The 23,157-nt window shown below is 40.4% G+C and overlaps 1 protein-coding gene across 6 annotated transcripts in view; it reads left to right on the top strand.

The window, feature by feature from the left end:
• The first annotated feature begins 997 nt into the window (after positions 1–997).
• PAPOLA (poly(A) polymerase alpha) overlaps positions 998–23,157 on the top strand; it is a 65,933-nt gene continuing 43,773 nt past the window's right edge. For 5 of the 6 annotated variants that reach the window (XM_017528167.1, XM_017528166.1, XM_017528164.1 and 2 more), the window contains exons 1-3: positions 1,000–1,222; positions 19,508–19,681; positions 20,452–20,518. In XM_017528167.1, coding sequence (XP_017383656.1) covers positions 1,215–1,222; positions 19,508–19,681; positions 20,452–20,518 — 249 coding nt within the window. In that variant the 5' untranslated portion in view covers positions 1,000–1,214. Of the gene's footprint in view, positions 1,223–19,507; positions 19,682–20,451; positions 20,519–23,157 lie in introns of all 6 variants that reach the window. The other variant, XM_017528165.1, reaches the window with a different exon arrangement.

Genomic DNA, 23,157 nt, shown 5'->3' with positions numbered 1-23,157 from the left:
CTAATTCGAGGATGAAGGGAACAAACATGAGAGCGGAGGTTCTGCCTCAAGCACTTTCTCAAACTTCTGCCGGGGTCGGGAGACTTCCAGGTCCCACCTGAGATAGACTACGGGCTGGAAACACAGTCAAGGGGAAATTATGACCAAGACAGCTTTTGCGAAAATGCCAGCGGTTACTGCCATGAGTGTTCCTATGGAAGGTCAGCTTTATCAGGAAGTTCCAGGGCATCGTTTGTTCAAAAGTAACGTCAGCCCGTGTTCCGGAATTCCGGACTGCCATCACAGTCCTAACCCACCCATGTAGGCGAATGCTCCACAAATATTTCAGCGCCTGGGTCAGGCGTCGGGAATACACTGGTGGTTAAAACAGACGGAAAGCGCCATCTGGGTGGGACGCAGTCTGGGAGGGAAAGGGGGTACTTGGGCACACGTTTTCGCCGGCTCTGGGCTAAGCACCTCCCGCCGCATCACACCGGGCCGGCAATGCTGTCGGGCGAAGTACTCGGTACTTCTCAGTCCAGTACCCAGCGGCTGAGTAAACGGGTTCCAACCCAAGGCAGCGACCCACGCGAGCCGTCCCGAGCGCAGCGCTGTGGCGTACACATGGTGCACGCGTGGGTGCCTCAGCCCCCACGCAGCGCCTCCAGGGACGCCGTTCCGGGAAAGAGCAGCCGCCGCGACCTCAGGCGGCGGGAAAGGCGGGACCTCACACGGCGCCGGAAGCGGCGCCTCGTGGGCTTAGGGTCTCTCCAGGTTCTGCCTCGCGCCGTCTACGCCGCATTATCCACGAGAGCATCCCCGCCCGAGGTACCACCCACCGCCCGGAGCCTCCCTGACCGTTCCCTCCCACCATCTGACACCCACGGCTAAGCGTGAGAGGACCCGGGTGGTACTTGCCCGGCCGCCAGCGGCCTTATGAACTACGCTTCCCGTGAGGCTTCGCGGCGGCCGGCGGCTCGTGCGCAAGCGTGCGCACAGCGTGCGTGGTGGCGTCAGCAGTTCTAGAACGTTGCTGTGGTAGCGCTCGGGCGCCATGTTAGGACGAAGGGGAAGGAGGAGAAGCGCTTAAAGCGGCGGGAGCGGTGCGGGAGAGGGGTTGGACCCAGGGCTGAGGCAGGCCCCCCCCTCCCTCCCGCCTCAGTGGATCATGCCCAGGGCGGCAGCGGCGGCGGTTGCGGGGGGGAAGTGACTGGGCGGTGCCGGCGCAGGAGACGATGCCGTTGTAAGTAATTTGTATTCTGTTTTCTTTCGCACGCCGGCTGGGCCTTGGGGGGCGTCCGGGAAGGGAAGAGGTAGGCGGAGAGGGTGGCACGCGAGCCCGACCCTCCCCGCTGGTGGGAGGTAGGCAGAACTGAGGACCTTCCTGTTTCTTCGCCCGCTGCCGCCGCACTTCCCCCATGTGCAGGGTTCCCGCGTCCCCCGACCCTTCGTGGCTGGGTCCGCTGCGGTCGGGCCGGGGGCCTTCGCCTTCCGGAAGAGCTGGAGGAACCTCTAACTAACCTGGCTATTACAGTTTCTCCGCCCCGTCCACAAAGAAAACCAAAACAAAACATTGCCCAGCGGCGGGGAACCGAGACCCAACTCCATGCGGGATCAGCACTTGGGGTTCGGGCTCGCTCTCGGCGACCCTTGGGCCCATTCGATGTTACTTATCTGTTCCTGGTCTGCCTCCGCTTGCTCACTCTCTTCCTCCCATTTCCAGATGCCTGTGTGGTGCGCCCGAGTTAGCCCCCTTCCACTGACCTTGTTTGAATGTAGGAGCACGAGTTAAAAGTCTAGCTTTGAGCGTGGAGCCCCCGTGCCTCCACGTCCGCCCCAGTCCCCCGTAGCATTCGCGGTTGGAGAAGGGGGCACTTAACCAGGGTGCCCTCCTCCGAAACGACTTAGGAATTGCTGGCTCTGTTTTGTTTTGATGGGGTAACCGGGTTTCATTCTGCTTCCTTCTTTCTCTAGCTCTCGGTGATACTTTGTTGTTGTTGGTTGTAGGCTTAAAGCTAGTTTCTTTATGCTTTCTAATCCCACTAGGCCTTTTTCTTTTCTTAGAGGGTTTTAAAAAAGTTTTTTCTTCCCTCCCCTTTTCTTTCTGATAATGAGATATAATTTGGCAGCTCCTTGCCAGTAGATGACAGATTATTTTTTCTGCAAATATACAGCATTGTAGAGGCCTAAATAGTGAGACTGCATTTCTTCCATTTTTGAAGATTCAAGTGTAAGAATGCCTCTTTGAGACCAAGGACCGAGTTTTCTTCATCTTAGTAGCCTCAAAACGCAACATGTAATTGACACTCAAAGTTTTGGTTAAATTCAGGGTAAAGATTTTTGTGGTTTCTAGACATCGAATGTAGTAACTCAGGTCCATTTTTTTTTTTTAAGGATAATTTCTTTTTTTGCAAATAATCACCGATTATAGTTTTATAATTATATATGTGTATGGATGTGTTTCTTTACAGGCGAGACTCTAACTTGGACATAGGCCTTAATTTCCTATCGCAATTTATGTATTTTAAAAGGATTTTTCATGGTTCTAGAAATTCCTTCTCATGTCTCAACCCAACTCACCCACCCTTGTTAAGTTATTAAGAAGTCTATTACATTATTACTTCTATGATGAAAACGTTTGTTAGACTTAACTACACGTGTCTAAAACCTTGGAATCTGTATAATTTCTGTTGACTGATTTTTCCCTTTCATGGAATAGTAAGCGACCCTAGGAGAACTTAGTCTGAGCAAGATTTTTGTGGTGTTTCTCAGTTCAATAGGAAATGTTTGCAGTGATGCCAGGTGATGACTGCATTGTTAACAGTTAACATTTTGCTGTTTTTGAAAATGGACTTCTTTTTCTGATAGACATACCAGCATTTAAAATGATAAATGTACATCTTTAAAGGCTTCAATGAAGAAATAACGTTAAGTAATTTGTGTCTTATTTCTAGGAATTAAAAGTACTTTTATACCTTCTTTCCCCCCACATTCTTTGAAGAGGGAAGATATACATTTCCATGAAAGACCTTAGGTATTTCAAATTCTTTGCAAGTTAGTTCCTAAGTATTTAAAATGGAAGACAGGGCCAGGTGCTGTGGTTCACGCCTGTAATCCCAACACTTTGGGAGGGCCAGGCAGGTAAATCGCTTGAAGCCAGGAGTTTGAGATCAGCCTGGGCAACATGGCGAAGCTTCATCTCTACATAAAACACTTAAGTTAGCTGGGCGTGGTGGCTCATGCCTGTAGTCCCAGCCACTTGGGAGGTTGAGGTGGGAGGATTGCTTGAGCCCAGGAAGTTGAGGCTGCAGTGAGCCTTGGTCATGCCACTGCACTCCAGCCTGGGCAAAAGAGCGAGGCTCAAAAACTAGGTATAGGATAATTACTATAGAGACCAAAGAATGCCTAAAGAAAAATGGAGCTTCTTCCTCATTAATTTGCTTTCTTTTTCATATACTACTGTCGCACTGTCATAAATTTTGTTTTTTCGATGTATTGGATTGTGATTTCCCAGCTATATTGTGTTTGACTTTCATTTTTGGTATGCCTGTCCTAATGTTAAATTTGGATGGGTGAGTGGCATTGGGGCATGGACCCTAGGTGAGTTGTCAGAATGGATTTAAATCAGAATTACTGAAATTTACGGTATTACAGAACATTTTGATTGTGTCCATATTTTGTCTAAATTTCCTATGTAGCTACATACATACATTTGAAAAGATTATAGTTTGATTTAAGAGTCATGGTGGTGGTTAAACTTCCAAAAGTTTTGATAGCCTTTGGATCTATTAAATACAGAGTTTCTCACCTAGTCATTATTGACATTTATGCTGGTTTCGTTCCTTGCAAGTGCCTGTCCTGTGTATTGTAGGGTGTTTAACAGCATTCTTGGCATCCACCTGCTGGTTTCCAGGCGCCCCACCCCTTCATTTCCCCAGTAATGACAACCAAAAATGTCTCCAGACATTGCCAGATGTACCCTGGGGTGCAAAATCTCCTGGTTGAGAACCACGGCATTAATGAAAAGTGTGATGCCCTTATGGGAACTAGATGTACTTCTGCCATACTCTGTGTTGGTCAGATCATTTTTGGCATCAGCTCAGTTCTGGCTATCACGTGTATGATAAAAACACATAAAGGAGAGTAATCAGTATCAGCAGCATTTATGATGCCACATGCATAAAATGTTGTTGAAGTTACTGAAAGAGATAGGTGAGACAATAGCTTTCCCCTCAAATATTTGCAAAGGCTGCCCAAGAAAGAGGGGATTGGAGTAGTTCTACATCATAACAAGCAGAACTGGTACCTACGGGTGGATGGTGATACTGTGTATCTGTGTTTCCCAGAGCATGATCTGTGGATGCCTGGGGAGGGGGACCACTGAGATCTTTCAGAGGGCACATAGTGCCCAAACTGTTTTCACGTTATTGAGATGTTTTGTCTTTCAACTTTTGCACTCATGGTCAAAAGCATTGGTGGGAAATGCTGCATCCATCATAGACACAATCAAGGCAGAGGACCCGTATTGTATATAATCATTTTATTTCTTTTTTTTTTCTTTTTTCCTTCATTCTATTTCTTAACGATTTTACACTCCTAGTTTAAAAAGTTTTTGATGAAGCAGTAAAAGGAGGTTGATTTTATTAAATCTTGACACTTTGTCTTTTTAATGCATCATGACCATGGAAAGTACTCGTTAAGCTGCGTACTGGGGGGTATTACAGTGCTTTTGAGGAGGAGCACTTGTATGTTGATTTGTGAGCTCAACTAGTGTTTTTATGGTGCTCCATTTTTATCTGAAAGAACAAGTGATGAACTGTGGGTATTCATATTTGAATATTTAGGAAACACGTGCGAGTAACTCGAGCCTGTCACTTCAAGGTAAACAGCTGATTCTGTTCATGGCCAGTGAAAAATTTGAGCTTTCAAGCAAAATTTAGAATTTTAGAAAGCTTGTTTTTCCATCATGAACTTATCAGTTTCCCAATACTTAATACATGTTTCTGCTGAGATTGGTGGTAATATTAATGCATATAGTTTTGATGCTGTATAATGTGTGCTTAAGAAAATAATAATTGTTAATGTCTGGTAGACCTATATAATTCAGTGAACTCATTTTTTCCAAATGACACTCGTGATGTGATAAAATCATATGTGTATTCAAGGGTACATTCAGAATGCAAGGTAAACCAGATTTTAATACAACAGTACTGAGGGTTTATTAATAGGGTTTTAACTTTCATATCGTAACTAATCTTTGTAAAACTGCCACTTGTGGAGTTCTGGTGTAGTATCAAAGAAGACTACCCACAATTAATTGAAACGACTAAATACTCCTCTTTTCCAATTGTAATGTTGCTCCCAGCACTTTGGGATGCTGAGGTGGGAGGATTGTTGGGGCTTACAAGTTCAAGGCCAGCCTGGGTGACATAGCTGTCTCCATGAAACAAACAAAAAGAAACAGTTATACTGTTGGTTTGATGCCAGGTTGTCTTCATATGCTTCAACTAGAACAATTTATTGCAACAGATTGAATGCAGAAGCATCTATGAGAATCCAGCCATCTTTCATTTAGCGAGAATTAAAGAGATTTACAGAAATGCAAAAGAATGCCATTCTTACTAAATGTTTTGTTTTGGAAAGCAGTTTTTTAAAGCTATGTTAACATGTAGTGAGTTTCTTGTTATTTAAATGAACAAATACTTTAAAAGTTTTTCAGTTATAATTGCCAATGCAGTGGATATTGGTAAGCATAATGCATCTAAATAAGAGCTCATTGGAGTGCTCAATACATTTTAAGAGTTGTGAAGGGTCCTGAGACCAAAATGTTTGAAAACTTGAGAAATCCTGCTTGAGAACAGCTGCCCCAAGGAAGTAGACTTTTCAGTGCTGGTGTGAGTTGCCCATGCAGCATCTCTGGTGGTGTTTCTTTTTTGAGATGGAGTCTCGCTCTGTCACCCAGGCTGGAGTGTAGTGGTGCAAGCACAGCTCACTGCAACCCCTGCCTCCCAAGTTCAAGCGATTCTCCTACCCAGCCTCCCAAGTAGCTGGGATTATAGGCATGTGCCACCATGCCTGGCTAATTTTTGTATATTTAGTAGAGGGTTTTACCATGTTACTGGTCTCGAGCGACTGTCCTCAGGTGATCTGCCTGGCTTGGCCTCCCAAAGTGCTGGGATTACAGGCCCACTACACCTGGCCTCTGGTGGTGTTTTGAACGCTAGGTATGGACTTGGACCTCACCCCACCCCACCCTTCTGATTTGTTGTCAGTGAAAAACAATGTATTAGATAACCTTTAGGAAAGATAACACAACTGTGAGATATTTTGTCTCACATTTTAAAATTTGGGGGATGCTGTAGTGAATTGTTGTTCAGTAAATGTTGGTTATGCTTTTGAGATGTGTTCTACCTTAAACATGTTTTTGGTTCATACTGTTTGATAGAGAAGTTGAAAGGTGAGGTATTGGAGTTGAGTAAACTTTATGAACCTACTCATTTCCTCACCTTCTTAAGGCAGAAGGCAGTTGTGGCTGGATAACAACTTTAAAAATGTTTTGATTCATCAGAACACTCCATTGGGTAACTAAGTCAGCTTTAGGTTAACATTACAATTAAATTTCACCTTTAATTTTATCTAGGCAAGTTTATAAAGCTACTTTCGGGTAAAATGAGACCATTTGGATTCTTAGCTAGTTCTCGTTTTGGGGGAGGATATGTGTGTCTCTTTTATTCTGTATGTTCAGGGTTCCAATTACATAGCAGCCTTTAAATAATTCGACAATGCCAGTTTATGATTTACAAAGCAGTAGCATTATAGGAGGTTCCCCTAAAAGTTGGTTGAAGTTGAGGCTTAAAAGAATACCTGACCAAGTTCATCAAGGTGCTAAATTGTAGATTAGGGCTTAAATCATCTCTTGATTCCATGTTCCATTCTCATTCCAGTACACTATACCATCTCCTGTGGACACTGTAGGGAACCATGTGTGGTTAGTTCAGTTGAAGTCTTGAGACCAGGGACTCACTGTTGCCCAGGTTGGAATGCAGTGCTGCAATCATGGCTCACTGCAGCCTTGACCTCTCAGGGTCAGGGGATCCTCCCACCTCAGCGTCGTGAGTAGCTGGGACTACAGGCATGTGCCACCACACCTCGCTAATTTTTGTATTTTTTATTGTGACAGGGTTTTGCCATGTTGCCCAGGCTGGTCTCAAACTCCTGGGCTCAAGCAATCCTCCCACCTTGGCCTCCCAAAATGCTGGGATTACAGGCGTCAGCCACCATGCCTAGCCAGTTGGGATCTCTGTATAGTTTCAAGTACAATTAATTTTCAAGCTCATTTTTTTTGTGTGTATATAACATTTAAATCTCAAGTTATTTACATGGTAAACAAAAAGTAGATGTACAAAAGTATATAAACAAAAGTAACATATAGTATATACTTGTAGTATACACAGAATATAGCATACTATAGAACCTGAGATCTTGTGCATCACTTAAGGATATATTCTGAAAAAATGTGTTAGGTGATTTTATCGTGGGAACAGTATACTTAAACCTAAATGGTATAGCCTACTGTGCACCTAGGCTTTATGTTATGGCCTATTTCTCCTAGGCTATAAACCTGTACAGCGTGTTATTGTAGTGAATACTGTAGACAGTTGTAACATATTAGGAAGCATTTGTGTATCTATATATATGTAAAAACAAAAGGAATAGTAAAAGTATGGTGTTATGCTCTTACGGGACCACTGTTCTATACATGGTCCATCACTGACTGAAAAATACTGTTATGTGGCACATGACTATACTTTTAGTGGCTTTATTTGTGTGTATAATCTTTTTTGTTTTTTTGAGACGGAGTTTTGCTCTTGTCGCCCAAGCTGGAATGCAATGGCACAATCTCGGCTTACTGCAACATCCGCCAACCGGGTTTAAGCGATCCTCATGCCTCAGTCTCCTGAGTAACTGGGATTACAAGTGCATGCCACCACGCCTGGCTAATTTTTGTATTTTTAGTAGAGACGGGGTTTTACCAAGTTGGCCATGCTGGTCTTGAACTCCTGACCTCAGGTGATCCACCTGCCTCAGCTTCCCAAAGTGCTGGGATTGCAGCTGTGAACCACTGCGCCCGGCCATTTGTGTGTATATTCTTATTTAAAGCCATGCACAGAGTTGCCACTTACAGACCCCAGTTTGTGGCCAGTACCTTTGATGGGAGTTACCTTTTTAATTTTTTTAATCTTTGAATTGTATGTAGGCATGCTGCACTGTATAGCATTCTCATGTGTGGAAACTTAAAGATTTGGGAAAGAAAAAATTAAAGGCATTTTGTTAGATTTCTTTCTTCTCTTTTGTTGCAGAATTATTTTTCAAATTTGCATTCCCTCTATATTTTGTCCAGAAATTGGCTTCTTACATTTTATGGCAGTTTTTGTAATTTTGGGGTTGATGAAGAATAGCGTTCCTGTTATTCTGATGATTAGAAACATTTAAATTGCATTTCCTGGAATTAATGTATATAATACTATGACTTACAATAATTTTGACGATTTTCTGATACATTTTCATACTTTTTCAGGTTTTTTTTCCTACTTTGTTAAATTTACATTTATTTCATTTTCAAGTTGTACTTGGCAAGTTGATGTAGGACTGCACAATGTGCCCTTTTTTTTTCTAAGTTTCTCCTAGTTATTTGAGAGGGACACACACACACACACACACACACAAATATAAAAAATACATGCACTGCCATGCAAAGGGGCAGTTGAAGGTACCCTTAGGAAGTGAGGAAAAATAACTTGGCCATTGTAGTAATTGAAGAGCAAGCACCCTTTCTCTGCATAAGCAACCTTGAATTTTCAGTTTGGCCTTGGGCTTTATCATACATACTTTATTCCCCTTCAGCATAAACAAACTATTACATTATCGTTGAGCCTCTGCTGCTACTTTACTAAGTATTGGCTGGATGGCCCACCTGGAATACATTTTTAACAATATAGTTGGGTTCAGGCTGGGCGTGGTGGCTCACGCCTGCAATCCCAGCATTTTGGGAGGCCAAGGCGGGTGGATCACGAGGTCAAGAGATTGAGACCATCCTGGCCAACATGGTGAAACCTTGCCTTTACTAAAAAACAGAAAAGTTAGCTGGGTGTGGTGGCACACACCTGTAGTCCCAGGCTGAGGCAGGAGAATTGCTTGAACCTGGGAGGCGGAGGTTGCAGTGAGCCGAGATCGCGCCACTGCACTCCAGCCTGGCACCTGGTGACAGAGCGAGACTCTGTCTAAAAAACAAAAAAGAATATAGTTGTGTTGTAAATATTTTTAGTACCACTTGCACAGAGCATCTTGTGGTGGACCAGTTAATTATCCTATTAATTTCTTAGCAAATACATATTTTAGGGATATGCTTGCCTCTAAGCTACTATCATTATATGCTGAATACCTTGTGAAAAAGGAGATTGTATTGTTTTGGCTAAGAATTAATATTTAATGCACATTGAGATACTTTAGAGAGATCCCTTATATCTTTTCTGTCCTTGTCCTTTGAATGAACACATTATGTTTAAGGTTAAGACCTTTAAACAGCAAATTGTACTGCGTTAAATTGTTACTTTAAATGAGTTACCATAGTTTATCTGATTGCTTCCAAAGAAGAGTATTTAGCAAGTTCAGCTTTCAGTTTTAACTTTATCATGCAAATAATAAAGCATTTTCTGTTAAGTGGTAGCTATCAATTGGGGCAGTTGACTCTGTTAAAATCATGGGCCACAACTTTTTCTGAACACCTGATATCAGGAGATGGGGATTAATCAGTAGAGCCTGATGAGCTTTGTATAAATTGAGACACAGGCTGGGTGTGGTGGCTCATGCCTGTAACCCCAGCACTTTGGAAGGTCAAAATGGGAGGATTGCTTGAGCCCAGGAGTTTGAGACCAGCCTGGGCAACATAGTGAGACCCTGACTCTATTTAAAAAAATTAAATTGAAATACAAAGTACTTAAACATTAACTATTTGAGGAAAGCACCATTGGTAATATGATGTTCTGTCCTATTGTGTGTTAGTCATCTGCCTAGATTGTCCCTCCCCCTTCGAATCATTTAATGTGGACACCTTAACCTTCTGGCATAGCCATGATTTTATCTTTTTTTTTCTTTTTTTTTTTTTTTTTTTTTTTTTTTTTTTTTTTTGAGACTGAGTCTTGCTCTGTCGCCCAGGCTGGAGTGCAATGGCGCAATCTCCCCTCACTGCAACCTCCACCTCCTGGATTCAAGCAATTCTGCCTCAGCCTCCCAAGTAGCTGGGATTACAGAGGCACGCCACTATGCCCGACTAAGTTTTGTATTTTTAGTAGAGATGGGGTTTCACCATGTTTGCCAGGCTGGCCTTGAACTCCTGACTTTGTGATCCACCCAGCTTTATCTTTGTTTCTTTAATGTTTTTTTGCTTACTTGTTTAAGGATCTGAATCCCAGACTAAGTTTGAGACAGTCATTGAGAAGAGACTGTCCTAAGCATCTTTGTATTTAATTTAGCATTGTCTTTTATGCATATTTAGGAATTTGGTACATTTCAGCCTAATACCGTACTTTCTGACAAAAGGTAGATGAGAAAAAAAGTATTTTTAGGAAAATTGAGTTGATGTTTAATAACCTTGGTTGCCCTAGCAGCTTTCTGGAGCAATAAATAAAGCATGATTTGCTTTGGATTTATTATTTCTAGCCACAGAGTATTGCACTAAAAAGCTATTTTAAACATTTTGGTTTATTTCACAAAATAGTGCTTTAATTAGCAGAAACTGAGTTTTTAGCTAATAACCAAAAGCTAATTATTGTTTTAAATTGAGGATTTGTTTGGTGCCCCTTGCAGCCATTTCATGGGGTGATTTTAGCCTCCTTGTTATCGCTATTCTAATTTCATGCTGAATGGTAGAATTAGTTGACTTTCAACTTTTGCAAGATTATTAATATCTACTTTAAAAAATAATTTAAGTTGAAACAAGTTTATAAAATATAAGGTAACATTTTCCTGTCTCAATTCTGCTTGGTTGTGTTTCTATGAATATATTATAGACATAACATACAAATAGTTAAAAACAAAAACAAAAACAAAATAAAACCTGTTGTTATGGGATGTGCCTGTAGTCTGAGCTATGAGGGAGGATCACTTGAGCTCAAGAGTTTAGACCAGCCTGGGCAAAAGAACAAGACCCCATCTCTAAAATAAAAAGAAAATCTGTATCTATATGACTACATATTGTAAATGATGTGCAGAGATGCCTCAGTATAGAGATTATTATTATAGGCTATGGAATCAGATACCTGATTTCACATTCTGGTCCGGTAAACTTAGTCAACCCTTCTTTCTTAGTTTCTTAAAATGGAGATAATTTATTAATAGTAAGAGTTGCTAGAAAAAAATTGGGAATAATGTAAAGTGCTTGACATAATACCTGGGATATGTTGAAATTTCAGCAAATGGCAGCTATGATCATAATTATATTCTGCCGCTTTTTTTCCTGATACATATGCTGCTACATGTACTATCTCATTTTTTAATTTTGGCATAGTTTTATGTTTTAAGCATGTACTGTAAGTAACCAGTTCTTTACTGATGGATATTTAGGTGGTTCCCAGTTTTACTTCATTGCATACTTCACTCAGTGAACAATCTTGAATGCCTTTCTGTCTTGGTTTTGTGAGCAAGGTTCAAATTCCAGAACCAGTGACATCAAGAGAGTTAATTTACAAATGAATGAACGAAGTATACCAAACAAACTCCCTTTTTAGGGGATAGCCCTAGGATATAGACACTGCTCATTTCAAGCTCCTTTCTGTTATGCTGGAATTCCGGTCCCTATTTTGCTCTGTCTCCGGTCCTTGCACCTATACTTTAGGAGTGGCTGGAAATTTACATACTTTTTATTGTTTGCTTTTTGTTTTTTTTTTGGAGATGGCTTGTCACCCAGACTGGATTGCAGTGTTGTGATCACGGCCCACTGCAGCCTCAGCTTCCTGGGCTCAAGAAATCCTCTTCTCAGCCTTCTGAGTAGCTGGGACTACAGGTGCATGCCACTACAGCTGGCCAGTTTTTAATTATTTTTTGTACAGATAGCCTATGTTGCCCAGGCTGGTCTCAAACTCCTGGGGTCAAGGGATCCTGCAGCCTCAGCCTCCCAAAGTGTGGGGATTACAGGTCTGAGCCACTGCATCAGGCCTGACAATTTAGGTTTTTATGTAATATTTTATATTTTAAAAATGCGTGATTAAAGAGAATACGTCTTCCAGCTTCAGGCTTTCAGTTTGAATCTTCTGTCCTAGTGTTTCTGTAGACGGCTAGAGATAAAGTTGCTAGACAAACTTTTAAAATTGGTATATGCATTTTTAATTTTGGCAAATACCGGATTGCGTTTTAAAATGATGTAACAAGTTTGCTTTCATAGATGAATAAGGGCTCATTTGATTACAGCATTGCCAACGTTGGATGGTTTTCGTCTTTCGTTCTTACCGCATACATTAAATTGTTTTTCTTTAATCTGGTTGTCTTAATTTGCTTCCCTGATAAGCAGTAAAGCTTTAAAAAATTGATTGAAGAGTTCTTTATGGATTAAGAGTATTGCTGTTTTGGCGTAAGTTGCGTGTGTTTTCTCCTTTTATCATTTGCTTTAACTTTCCTTATGATGTATTGTTACTATATAAAAGTTGGAATATTTTGATATAAGTTAACCTGTTTCTGTGTATGACTTTTGCATTTTGTGTCTTGCTTGAGTAAGGCTCTGAAAAATGTTTTTCATTTTCTTTTAGTGCCTTTATACTTTTTAAATATTTTTGAAATCATAGCATCTCGGTTTTAGATTTTACTGTGGACAATCAAAGCCATTTGCATATTTCATAGTTTTCTTCACTGACTTAAAATGGTTATCAGTATATGTCCAAAGATGATCATACTTTGCCTATTTGAATGTATGACCATTAAACTCCAGTTAACAAATCATAGGAACTTGCACTGTTTGAATTAGATTTATAATTACTGTACCAAGGTGATTTGTTATTTTTTTTTAAAGAGATGGTGTTTCACCATGTTGGCCAGACTGGTCTCGACCTCCTGACCTCAGGTGATCCACCCACCTTGGCCTCCCAAAGTACTGGGATTACAGGCATGAGCCACCATGCCCAGCCAGGTGGTTCTTGATAGTTAAAATTGTATGTCTAACCTTTTGAAACAAATGTCCAGCCAAAATAGCTAACAGTCATATGCTGATTAGACAAAAATGTCACTATTCTAAGTTCCTAAATATTTATCCTAATTAAAATCAACTTGACAGCCTAGCATGGGGAAAAGATAGACCTGCAGCATTTAGGCCTCTCAGCATTGGTTTAAAAACTTCCGTATTTGGAAACTGCTCTATAGTGTTATGTGTTGTAGTTGTAAAATTCCTGGTTTGTTATCCAAAGTAAAGAAGAGATATAATAAATTCTAAGGTAAATCCACAGAGATGCAAATTACTTAGAATGATACGACCAGTGGCAGAAAAGAAACCAGAGTAATACGATGAGTACCAGAAGGGAAATCAAGCCTGCTTTCTTTTTTATCAGATTGCTTTTGAGTTGAGACCAGACTTTGTAGTCTGTCTTAAATGCTATTACCAGAAGTTACAGTTTTTGGAAAGTTGTATTTTAGGAAGACATGCTTAGTAGTATGCATGGTGGAACCATGTGATAAAGGAGTAGAAGGAAAGGAGTTGGGACCAAAATTGCCAAGAGTCAAAACTAGAATAGTTAAAAAGGAATTGTTATATAGAATGTTAAAATTAAAAAATTAAGAGGCATGTGTTCTATGTGAACTTTGCCTTGATAAGAATAATTTATTGTAAAGAAAACTCGTATTCTAAGGAGAGAAGAGTTCTGAAAATTCTTTACACAGTGCCTTGAACCTGTAAGAAAAGGTGTGTATGTGGTGGGGGATATAGAGGGGAGTTTGACTGTCCTTTGTGATTTTGAGAGGGGGCAACATTCATATAGGTACTGTTTTGTGAAGGTATTTATGTGTTACTGTGATCCGGAAAGGATTGACTTTTAAGAATGCTTTAGTCATAATATTTAAAACTGGCAAGGTGTTTGCATTAGATGTAAACGAAAAGGAAGAATAAGGATAGATATACAATGGAGCAAGAAATTAGGATACTAAAAATAGTTCTTAAGGAAATACAGTAATTTTTGTCTTTTTATAGAGTAGAGAACTTGCTAGATGGCTACCAGTTTCACTCTAAGAATTCAGGCAGTACCCTAAAGGTAAATACTAATTATGTTGGTAAGATGAAAATAGACTAGTTGCTCAAACAAAGCAGTGTTCTTCATATTAAAAACCAGGAAGACATTTTAAGGTGTCACAAATACTGTAGCTGTATGTCTGGCTTGTATTTTTTCTTTTACATGAATTGTAGACGTTTATTTTTCAAAGTAGAATAATGTCTGAAGAAAAATACTGGTAAAAATGTTTTTAGAACGGGCAGATGTCTAGTGTGTTCAAGAATGGGAGGTAGAACTTTGCATTCTTGGGATTGGTACCTGTCTGGTGTATGATTCCAGGAGAGCGTCAGTGTGTATGTATGTAAGGCAGAAGAGTCCTTCATCTTTGGAGATTTGTGTTCCAAATTGCCTAATATTGGAGTATATAGTTTTGTTTTGTTAGAGGGAGAACAGCAACAAAAGGATTCCTTAAATTGTTTTATCACTCTACTTAATTTCTAATGTTAAATGAAAAATCTTCACTTCCATTTAAAGTGTTATGTTTAATGTTTCTACTTTGGACATTTGAAACATCTGGCAGCCTGGAATTCTTAGTCTAGCTTCTTAAGCTCATGCTGAGCCATTTTTATTGAGACACAAATATCTTACAAATTTCAGAGTATGTATTTGTTTTTATTTGGTAGGTCTATGTTGCATATGTTTTTCTTTTTCTTTCTTCCTTCCTTTTTCTTCCTTTTCCTTCCTTCCCCTCCCTTCCCCTCCCTCCCTCCTCTTTCTCTTCCCTTCCATCCTTTTTCCTTCCCTCCCTTTCCTTCTACCTCCTTCCCTCTCTCCCTTTCTCCTGGGCTCAAGCCATCCTCCTGCCTCAGCCTCTTGAGTAGCTAGGACTACAGGCATGTGCCACCAAGCCCAGCTGATTTTTATTTTTCATAGAGACGTGTGTCTCGTTATGTTGCCCAGGCTAGCCTCAAACTGCTGACCTCAAGTGATTTTTTTTCCCCTGCTGTGCCTCCCTGAGCATTGGGATTATACACATGATATACCACACCTGGTCCATACATGTTCTTTCTTGAATTAGATGGAACACGTGGTTTTATCTTGACACAAAGTAATACTGAGGCTGGATGATGTGCCTACATTTGGAATAAAGTAAATTAAAATTTCCAGCTTGCATATGATTTATTTCCCCATCAAAATGTTAGTGTAATCATCAGTATTTTTTTTCAAATTAGGCTGAACAAATCTTGTGCACATTAAGAAATTAGGGCCTGTATTCTAATGTTCTGGTGAGAAAGTAGACAAGAGCTTTCCAAACATTGTTTATTGGGATAATTAAAATCTGAAGATTTGAGTAAGAAAAAAGTGGGAAAGATAGAGGAATCTTAAAATAGATATTCTTTGTTTTTTAATGATTCAAACTGAACTGGTAATGAATTTAATTCCTTGAGAATGGAAAAGAATGCAGAGAGAAACATATTACTTGCACAAAACAAAAATAGAGGTTTATTCCTTGAAGCTACAAAGTATGATTTCAGTTTACACTTGACTTAAAAGCTCTCCTTGCTTGAACCAGATCTAGCCCAGACAAAATGAACTGTTCACACTTTTTTTTGCCTTGGCTTTACTTGTGTTAAAATCATTTATAAAAGCATTCATAATGCCACGATAAATTATGAAGGGCTGTAGTTTATTCAGAAAAACTCATAAAGCAATGAATAACACAAGATAATACAGTTATGTTAGGATATGTGGTAAGCATACTTTGTATTGTGCACTTAAAAATTTGTTAAGAGTAGATCTCGCTGGCGCGCGGTGGCTCACGCCTGTAATCCCAGCACTTTGGGAGGCTGAGGCGGGTGGATCACGAGGCCAAGAGATTGAGACCAGCCTGGTCAACATGATGAAACCCCGTCTCTACTAAAAAATACAAAAAAATTAGCTGGGCATGGTGGCGCTTGCCTGTAATCCCAGCTACTCAGGAGGCTGAGGCAGGAGAATTGCCTGAACCCAGGAGGCGGAGGTTGTGATGAGCCTAGATCGCGCCGTTGCACTCCAGCCTGGGTAACAAGAGCGAAACTCCATCTCAAAAAAAAAAAAAAAAAAAAAGAGATCTCAAGTTGTGTGTTCTTACCGCAGAAAACCAGAGGGGGCACATAGGGAAATGGTAATGGATATGTTTATTACCTTTATTATGCTAACTACAAGTATATGCATATGTCCAAACTCACCAGATTATATACATTAATTACATTCAATATTTTTGGTATGTCAGTGATATCTCAAAGCTAGGGAAAACAAAAACCTTCCCGCAATGAGTAAATAAGTAAATAATTGCTTGAAATCTGTTGGTATATGGTATGAGGCTTTTCATGGTTAGGCAGATTTGAGGGCCACCTTTTTGATGGCAGTTTTATTCTGATAACGATTTGTTGATTAAAATGTGTAATGACCAAGACATTATGAATTCAGTTACACTGTGTGTGTGTGTGTGTGTGTGTGTGTGTGTGTGTGTGTGTGTATTTGAGAGAGACAGATATTCTATGGCAGAGCAGAGTTTTATTATTTTATTTTTATTTTGAGACAGAGTTTTGCTCTTACTGCCTAGGCTGGAGTGCCTAGGCTGCATTGCAACAGCACAATCTTGGTTCATTGCAACCTCTGACTCCCGGGTTCAAGTGATTCTCCTGCCTTAGCCTCCTGAGTAGCTGGGATTATAGGTGCATGCCACCTTGCCTGACTAATTTTGTATTTTTATTGGAGATGAGCTTTCTCCATGTTGATCAGGCTGGCCTCGAACTCCTGACCTCAGGTGATCTGCCCACCTTGGCCTCCCAAAGTGCTGGAATTACAGGGATGAGCCACCACGCCCAGCCTTCATGTGCATATTTTAATACCATGGGAGATGCTACATATGTTTAGAAAATGGAACATTTTTATTTCATCTTCAGCAAATGCTTTTTTGAGATGGAGTTTTGCTTTGTTGCCCAGGCTGGAGTGCAGTGGCGTGATCTTGGCTCGCTGCAACTTCTGCCTCCCAGGTTAGAGTGATTCTCCTGCCTCAGCCTCCCAAGTAGCTGGGATTATAGGTGCATGCCTCCATGCCTGGCTAATTTTTGTATTTTTAGTAGAAATGGGTTTTCTCCTTGTTGGCTGGGCTGGTCTTGAACTCTTGGCCTCAAATGATCTGCCTGCCTTGGCCTCCCGAAGTTTGCTGGGATTACAGGTGTGAGACACCATGCCTGGCCAAGTCTTCAGCAAATATTTAGTGCTGATGGGGATTAACGTTATAGTTTTGAGTAGCTATGCAATTTAGATTAAAGGAGGAAATGATCTAATGTAAATCAATTTCTGCAAGAGATAAGTCTGATTCATAGTTATTCAGTAAATGTTATTACAAAATCTGAGTTTAAATTAAGACAGTATGTAACTAGACCAGGCAACAGTAAATAGATGACATGCAGCCCAGTGGCTAATTAGTGACATGCACTATGGGCTTCCTGGCATTCTTAGGTCTGTGTTGATATCACGAGACAAATTACAGAACAGTCTAGTAGTCATGGTATAGGCTAGAACCCAGTGGATTTGTATAATAAATGCATCATAAGCCTCACTCCCGTAGCATTCTTAGATTTGGCATCTTACTGCTTATGCAGATTATCACACTTTAACTTAAAGTAGAAAACGTATTTAGAACTTGGTAGAAAAGTAGCCGTGGTCGTGCCTGTAATCCCAGCACTTTGGGAGGCTGAGGCCAGCAGGTCACTTGAAGTCAGAAGTTCGAGAGCAGCCTGGCTGACATGGTGAAACCCTGTTCCTACTAAGAATATAAAAATTTGCCGGGTGTGGTGGCACATGCCTGTAATCCCAGCTACTTGGGAGGCTGAGGCAGGAAGAATTGGTTGAACCCGGGAGTCGGAGATTGCAAGTGAGCTGAGACTGTGCTACTGCACTCCAGCCTTGGGTGACAGAATGAGACTCCATCTCAAAAAATAAAAAGTAGCTCTGTGTGTGTGTGTAAATAAACATTTTATTTTATTATTTTTTTTTTTTGGTAGAGACAGGGTTTCAACAGTTATCCAGGCTGGCCTCAACTCCTGGGCTCAAGTCATTCTCCCGCTTTGGCCTCCCGAAATGCTGGGATTACAGGTGTGAGCCACCACACCTGGCCTATAAACAGTTAATTTCTTAAGGAATGGAATTTGGGAGAAATAACCGATCCAGATTTTGGGTCTTTCCTTGTCGCCTACTTGTTTTTTTGTTTTTTCCTCTTTTTTTTTGAGATGGAGTCTTGCTCCGTCACCAGGCTGGAGGGCAGTGGCGTGATCTTGGCTCACTGCAACTTCCGCCTCCCGGATTTGAATGATTCTCCTGCCTCAACCTCCTAAGTAGCTGGGACTACAGGTGCGCACCACGACCCCCAGCTAATTTTTCTGTATTTTTAGTAGACGAGTTTCACCGTGTTGGCTAGGATGGTCTCGATCTCCTGACTTTGTGATCTGCCTGCCTCAGCCTCCCAAAGTCCTGGGATTACAAGTATGAGTCACTGTACCTGACCACCTACTTGGTTTTGAATGTTACTCAACTGTTAGTTTTAAAATATTGTGTTGACTTTTTAAAGTTAATTTAATGAAAACAATTTTTTTATGAAAAAAGCTTGAGTCAAATTAATTTCCTAAGCATTTAGAGCATGCTGTGCCTTTTTACAAATGTGGAACTTCTCTTAAAATGGATAAAAAAGTAGTTGTGTGTGTATAAAATAAACATTTTAGACTAGTATCATTATTGAAGTGTAAATCTCTTTAAAAAATCAGTAACAAGCTTAGAGGTGAATATAGTTCTTTCCCTTCAAATTTTAAGTTTGTGCTATTTGCTTCGTTATCTCTGAGCTTGATTTCATTGTGAGCAAGATGCCAAGTTTCATTTGGTGACTGTCTTATATTGGTAAAGTGGCATTTTTGTAGTTTATCAATGTTTAAGAAACAGATTTTGACTTCTTCTCGAGGTGAAATTTCTCAGAATTTTACTATATTCTGGATAGTGTTTTCTCGAGTAATGTATTTGATCTGGATTCTAACTTAGGTGTTTAAGTAGTGACAGAGTTAAAATCCTTGGGGAGGGATTTTCTCCTTTTGGTCACTTTTTGTCATAAAAATTTTGGGAGTATGGCAAGGAACCAATCATCTTTAGAAATGTGTGTTACTAAAGTAGTTTTTCTGGTCATGCTGATTTATTTCAAATTGTAGAATTCTTTTGTCACTAATTTTATCCAATTTTATTTATAGTCCAGTTACAACACAGGGATCACAACAAACACAACCGCCACAGAAGCACTATGGCATCACTTCTCCTATCAGCTTAGCAGCCCCCAAGGAGACTGACTGCATACTTACACAGAAACTAATTGAGACACTGAAACCCTTCGGGGTTTTTGAAGAGGAAGAGGAACTGCAGCGCAGGTAAATGTATATTCTATATTTTTTTAACTCAGAAATTTTTATTAATGTTAAAATAAACTAATTTTGAGGCATCCTCTACTCACTTAGAAGGCCGGGGTTATTTGCCCAGATCTATGTATCTGTTTTGGAGAAGAGCATACTTAAGAGAGAAAAATTTTTTGTTTGAGACAGAGTCTTGCTCTTGTTGCCCAGGCTGGAGTACAATGGCTTGATCTTGGCTCTCTGCAAGCTCCGCGTTCCAGGTTCAAGCAATTCTGTCTCAGACTCCCAAGTAGCTGGGATTACAGGCCTGTGCTATTACACCCGACTAATTTTTTGTATTTTTAGTAGAGATGGGGTTTTATCATATTGGCCAGGCTGGTCTTGAACTCCTGATCAAGATGATCAGGTGATCCACCTGCCTCGGCCTCCCAAAGTGCTGGGATTACAGGCGTGAGTTACTGCACCAGCTGAAAACTTCATTTTCTACATAGAGTTCTCAATTTTAATTTTGATGTTACTTTTTTTTTCTAAAGCAATAATTTTGATTTTTTTTTAATACTTTGGTTATTATAGTTCTGAATTTTCTGGAGGAAGAGGAATGCCTTACTCAGTGTAACAGTGCATATACATATATATATATATATAGAGAGAGAGAGAGAGCTAAGTACAATATACTGTGCTTCTGATCACTTAAAAACTCAAAATTTAGGAAGATACTTATTTAAAGCTTTAAGAAATTTAATCAGTAATGATCTGGAATACTTGATGGGTAATTGTTTTATCAACAGGATTCTAATTTTGGGAAAACTAAATAACCTGGTAAAAGAGTGGATACGAGAAATCAGTGAAAGCAAGGTAAGGCAGTTTTTTTGTATACTAAGTAATTTGTCGCTGTCGAGCCAACTGAACATAGCAAGTGTCTTATATAGCCTTTTCTTATTTGAGTGGATTTAGAGTCTTTAATGTGGAGTCAGTTTAGACTATTGAGAACAGATTTTACATTTTCTTTCTAGTTAATTTGGAAGCAGGAAAAACTGAACTGAGTTAAGTGATTTTAAAAATAAGTATAGTACTCTTTGGTTGCAACATTTCTAAGCTGAAACTCAATAATTGTAAACTACTTACACTCTTCACAGAAATAATGGATGTTTCTCTAAAGAGATGCTTTAAACATGTTTGAGAATCTTCTTTTTAAGAAATTCTACCACAGTTTTTAAAAACGATTTTCAGGTATTATTCAAACAGAATATGTGTTTATTTAGTTTTTTGTTTTTTTTTTAACGAGAGTCTTGCTCTGTCATTCAAACTGGAGTGCAGTGACACCATCATAGCTCACTGTAACCTCAAATTCCTGGGCTCAAGCAACCCTCCTGCCCTAGCCTCCTGAGTAGCTGGGACTGTTAGACATGTCCCTTCACACCTGACTAATGGTGTATGTGGGGTCTTGTTATGCTGCCAGACTGATCTCAAACTCCTGGCCTCGAGCGTTCCTCTCACCTTGGTCTCCCAGAGCACTAGGATTCCAGGCATGAGCCACTGCCTGGCCTAGTTAGTTTTTTATAATAACATTCTTTGAGTTTCCTTCCTTCCCTCCTTTCTTCCCTCCTTCCTTCCTTCCTCCCTCCCTCCCTCCCTCCCTCTCTCTCTCTCTCTCTTTCTTTCTTTCTTTCTTTTTTTTTGAGACAGAGTCTGACTATCACCCAGGCTACAGTGCAGTGGCACCACTGCAACCTCCGCCTCCTGGGTTCAAGTGATTCTCATGCCTCCGCCTCCTGAGTAGCTAGAATTACAGGTGCGCTCCACCACACCCAGCTGATGTTTATGTTTTTAATAGAGATGGGTTTTGCCACGTTGGCCAGGCTGGTCTTGAACTCCTGACCTTAAATGATCCACCTTCCTTGGTCTCCCAAAGTGCTGGGGTTAACAGGCATGAGCCACTGCACCTAGCCTCTTTTCTTTTCTTTTCTTTTCTTTTCTTTTCTTTTTCTTTTTCTTTTTCTTTTTCTTTTTCTTTTTCTTTTTCTTTTTCTTTTTCTTTTTCTTTTTCTTTTTCTTTTCTTTTTCTTTTTCTTTTCGTTCCTTCCTTTCTTAAGCGCTGGGGTTAACAGGCATGAGCCACTGCACCTAGCCTGTTTTTTCTTTTCTTTTCTTTTTTCTTTTCTTTCCTTTTCCTTCCTTCCTTCCTTTCTTTCTTTCTTCCTTTCTTCCGTTCTTCCTTTCTTTCTTCCTTTCTTTCCTTTCTTTCCTTTCCTTCTTTCTTTCTTCTTTTTTTTGAGACAGTCTCGCTCAGTTGCCCAGACTGTAGTGCAGTGGCATCATCTTGGCTCATTGCAACCTCTGCCTCCTGGGTTCAACTGATTCTCCTGCCTCAGCCTCTCAAGTAGCTGGGATTACAGGCGTGTGCCATTACATCTAGCTAATTTTTGTATTTTAGTAGAGATGGGGTTTTGCCATGTGGACCACTAGCTGGTCTCAAACTTTTGGCCTCAAGTGCCCACGTTGGCCTTCCAAAGTACTGGGATTACAGGCATGAGGTACTGTGCCTGAGCTTTTTTTTTTTTTTTTTTTTTTTGTGAGTTAGGGTCTCCCTCTGTTGCTCAAACTGTAGTGTAGTAGCACAATTTTAGCTCACTGTAGCCTCTGCCTCCTGGGCTCAGGTGATTCTCCCACCCCAGCCTCTGGAGTAGCTGGGACTATAGGCAGGCACCACCAAGCCTGGCTAATTTTTTGTATTTTTTTGTAAAGGTGGCTTTTTAATATGTTGTCTAGGCTAGTCTTGAACTCCTGGGCTTAATATATCTGCCTGCCTTGGCCTCCCAAAGTGCCAGGATTGTAGGGGTGAGCTGATGCACTGGCCCCTTTGAGTTTCTAATACTTCATTATGAATACTCATACAATACAACTCATAAACACTTGGCTGGGCTTCTTCCGGTAGGGAAAATGTATTTGTAGAGTTGTATGTAGAGTTCATTTGACACATTTAAAAAAATAACATAAATAGTGGTAATTTTTCCAGGGTAGTACAGAATCCATGTTTAATCTATAATATAACTGAAAGGTTAAAAGGAGAACCAGGGGTAAAGGAAAAATCTCACAGAGCAGGAAGAGAGGGTGTCAACTTAGAAGAAAAGTTGTAGTCTTTTGGTTTTAGTCAAATTTATAGTACTGTTTATTTAAAGCAATGTATATGTATATTTCAGAATACAAATTAAACTTCAGCAAATGTAGTATTCTAAATTGTGGACTTACCATGTGTTTCTTATTGATCATAGCTTCTGATAGAAAATAAGATTTTTTTTTTTTTTGGTTTGTTTGACATCTAATACTCTTGTCTTAAAAATGAAAAAAATCTTTTGCAAGTGAAAATGTTTTTCCGTGACCTGAATTAAGAAATCTTAATTTCGCCGGGCGCGGTGGCTCAAGCCTGTAATCCCAGCACTTTGGGAGGCCGAGGCGGGTGGATCACGAGGTCAAGAGATCGAGACCATCCTGGT

This window comes from Cebus imitator, unplaced genomic scaffold (genome assembly GCF_001604975.1).
Source record: "Cebus imitator isolate Cc_AM_T3 unplaced genomic scaffold, Cebus_imitator-1.0 Scaffold52, whole genome shotgun sequence".
Classification (NCBI taxonomy): domain Eukaryota; kingdom Metazoa; phylum Chordata; class Mammalia; order Primates; family Cebidae; genus Cebus; species Cebus imitator.
The sequence above is the reverse complement of the archived record's forward strand: the minus strand, read 5'-3'. Positions and strand labels throughout refer to the sequence as shown.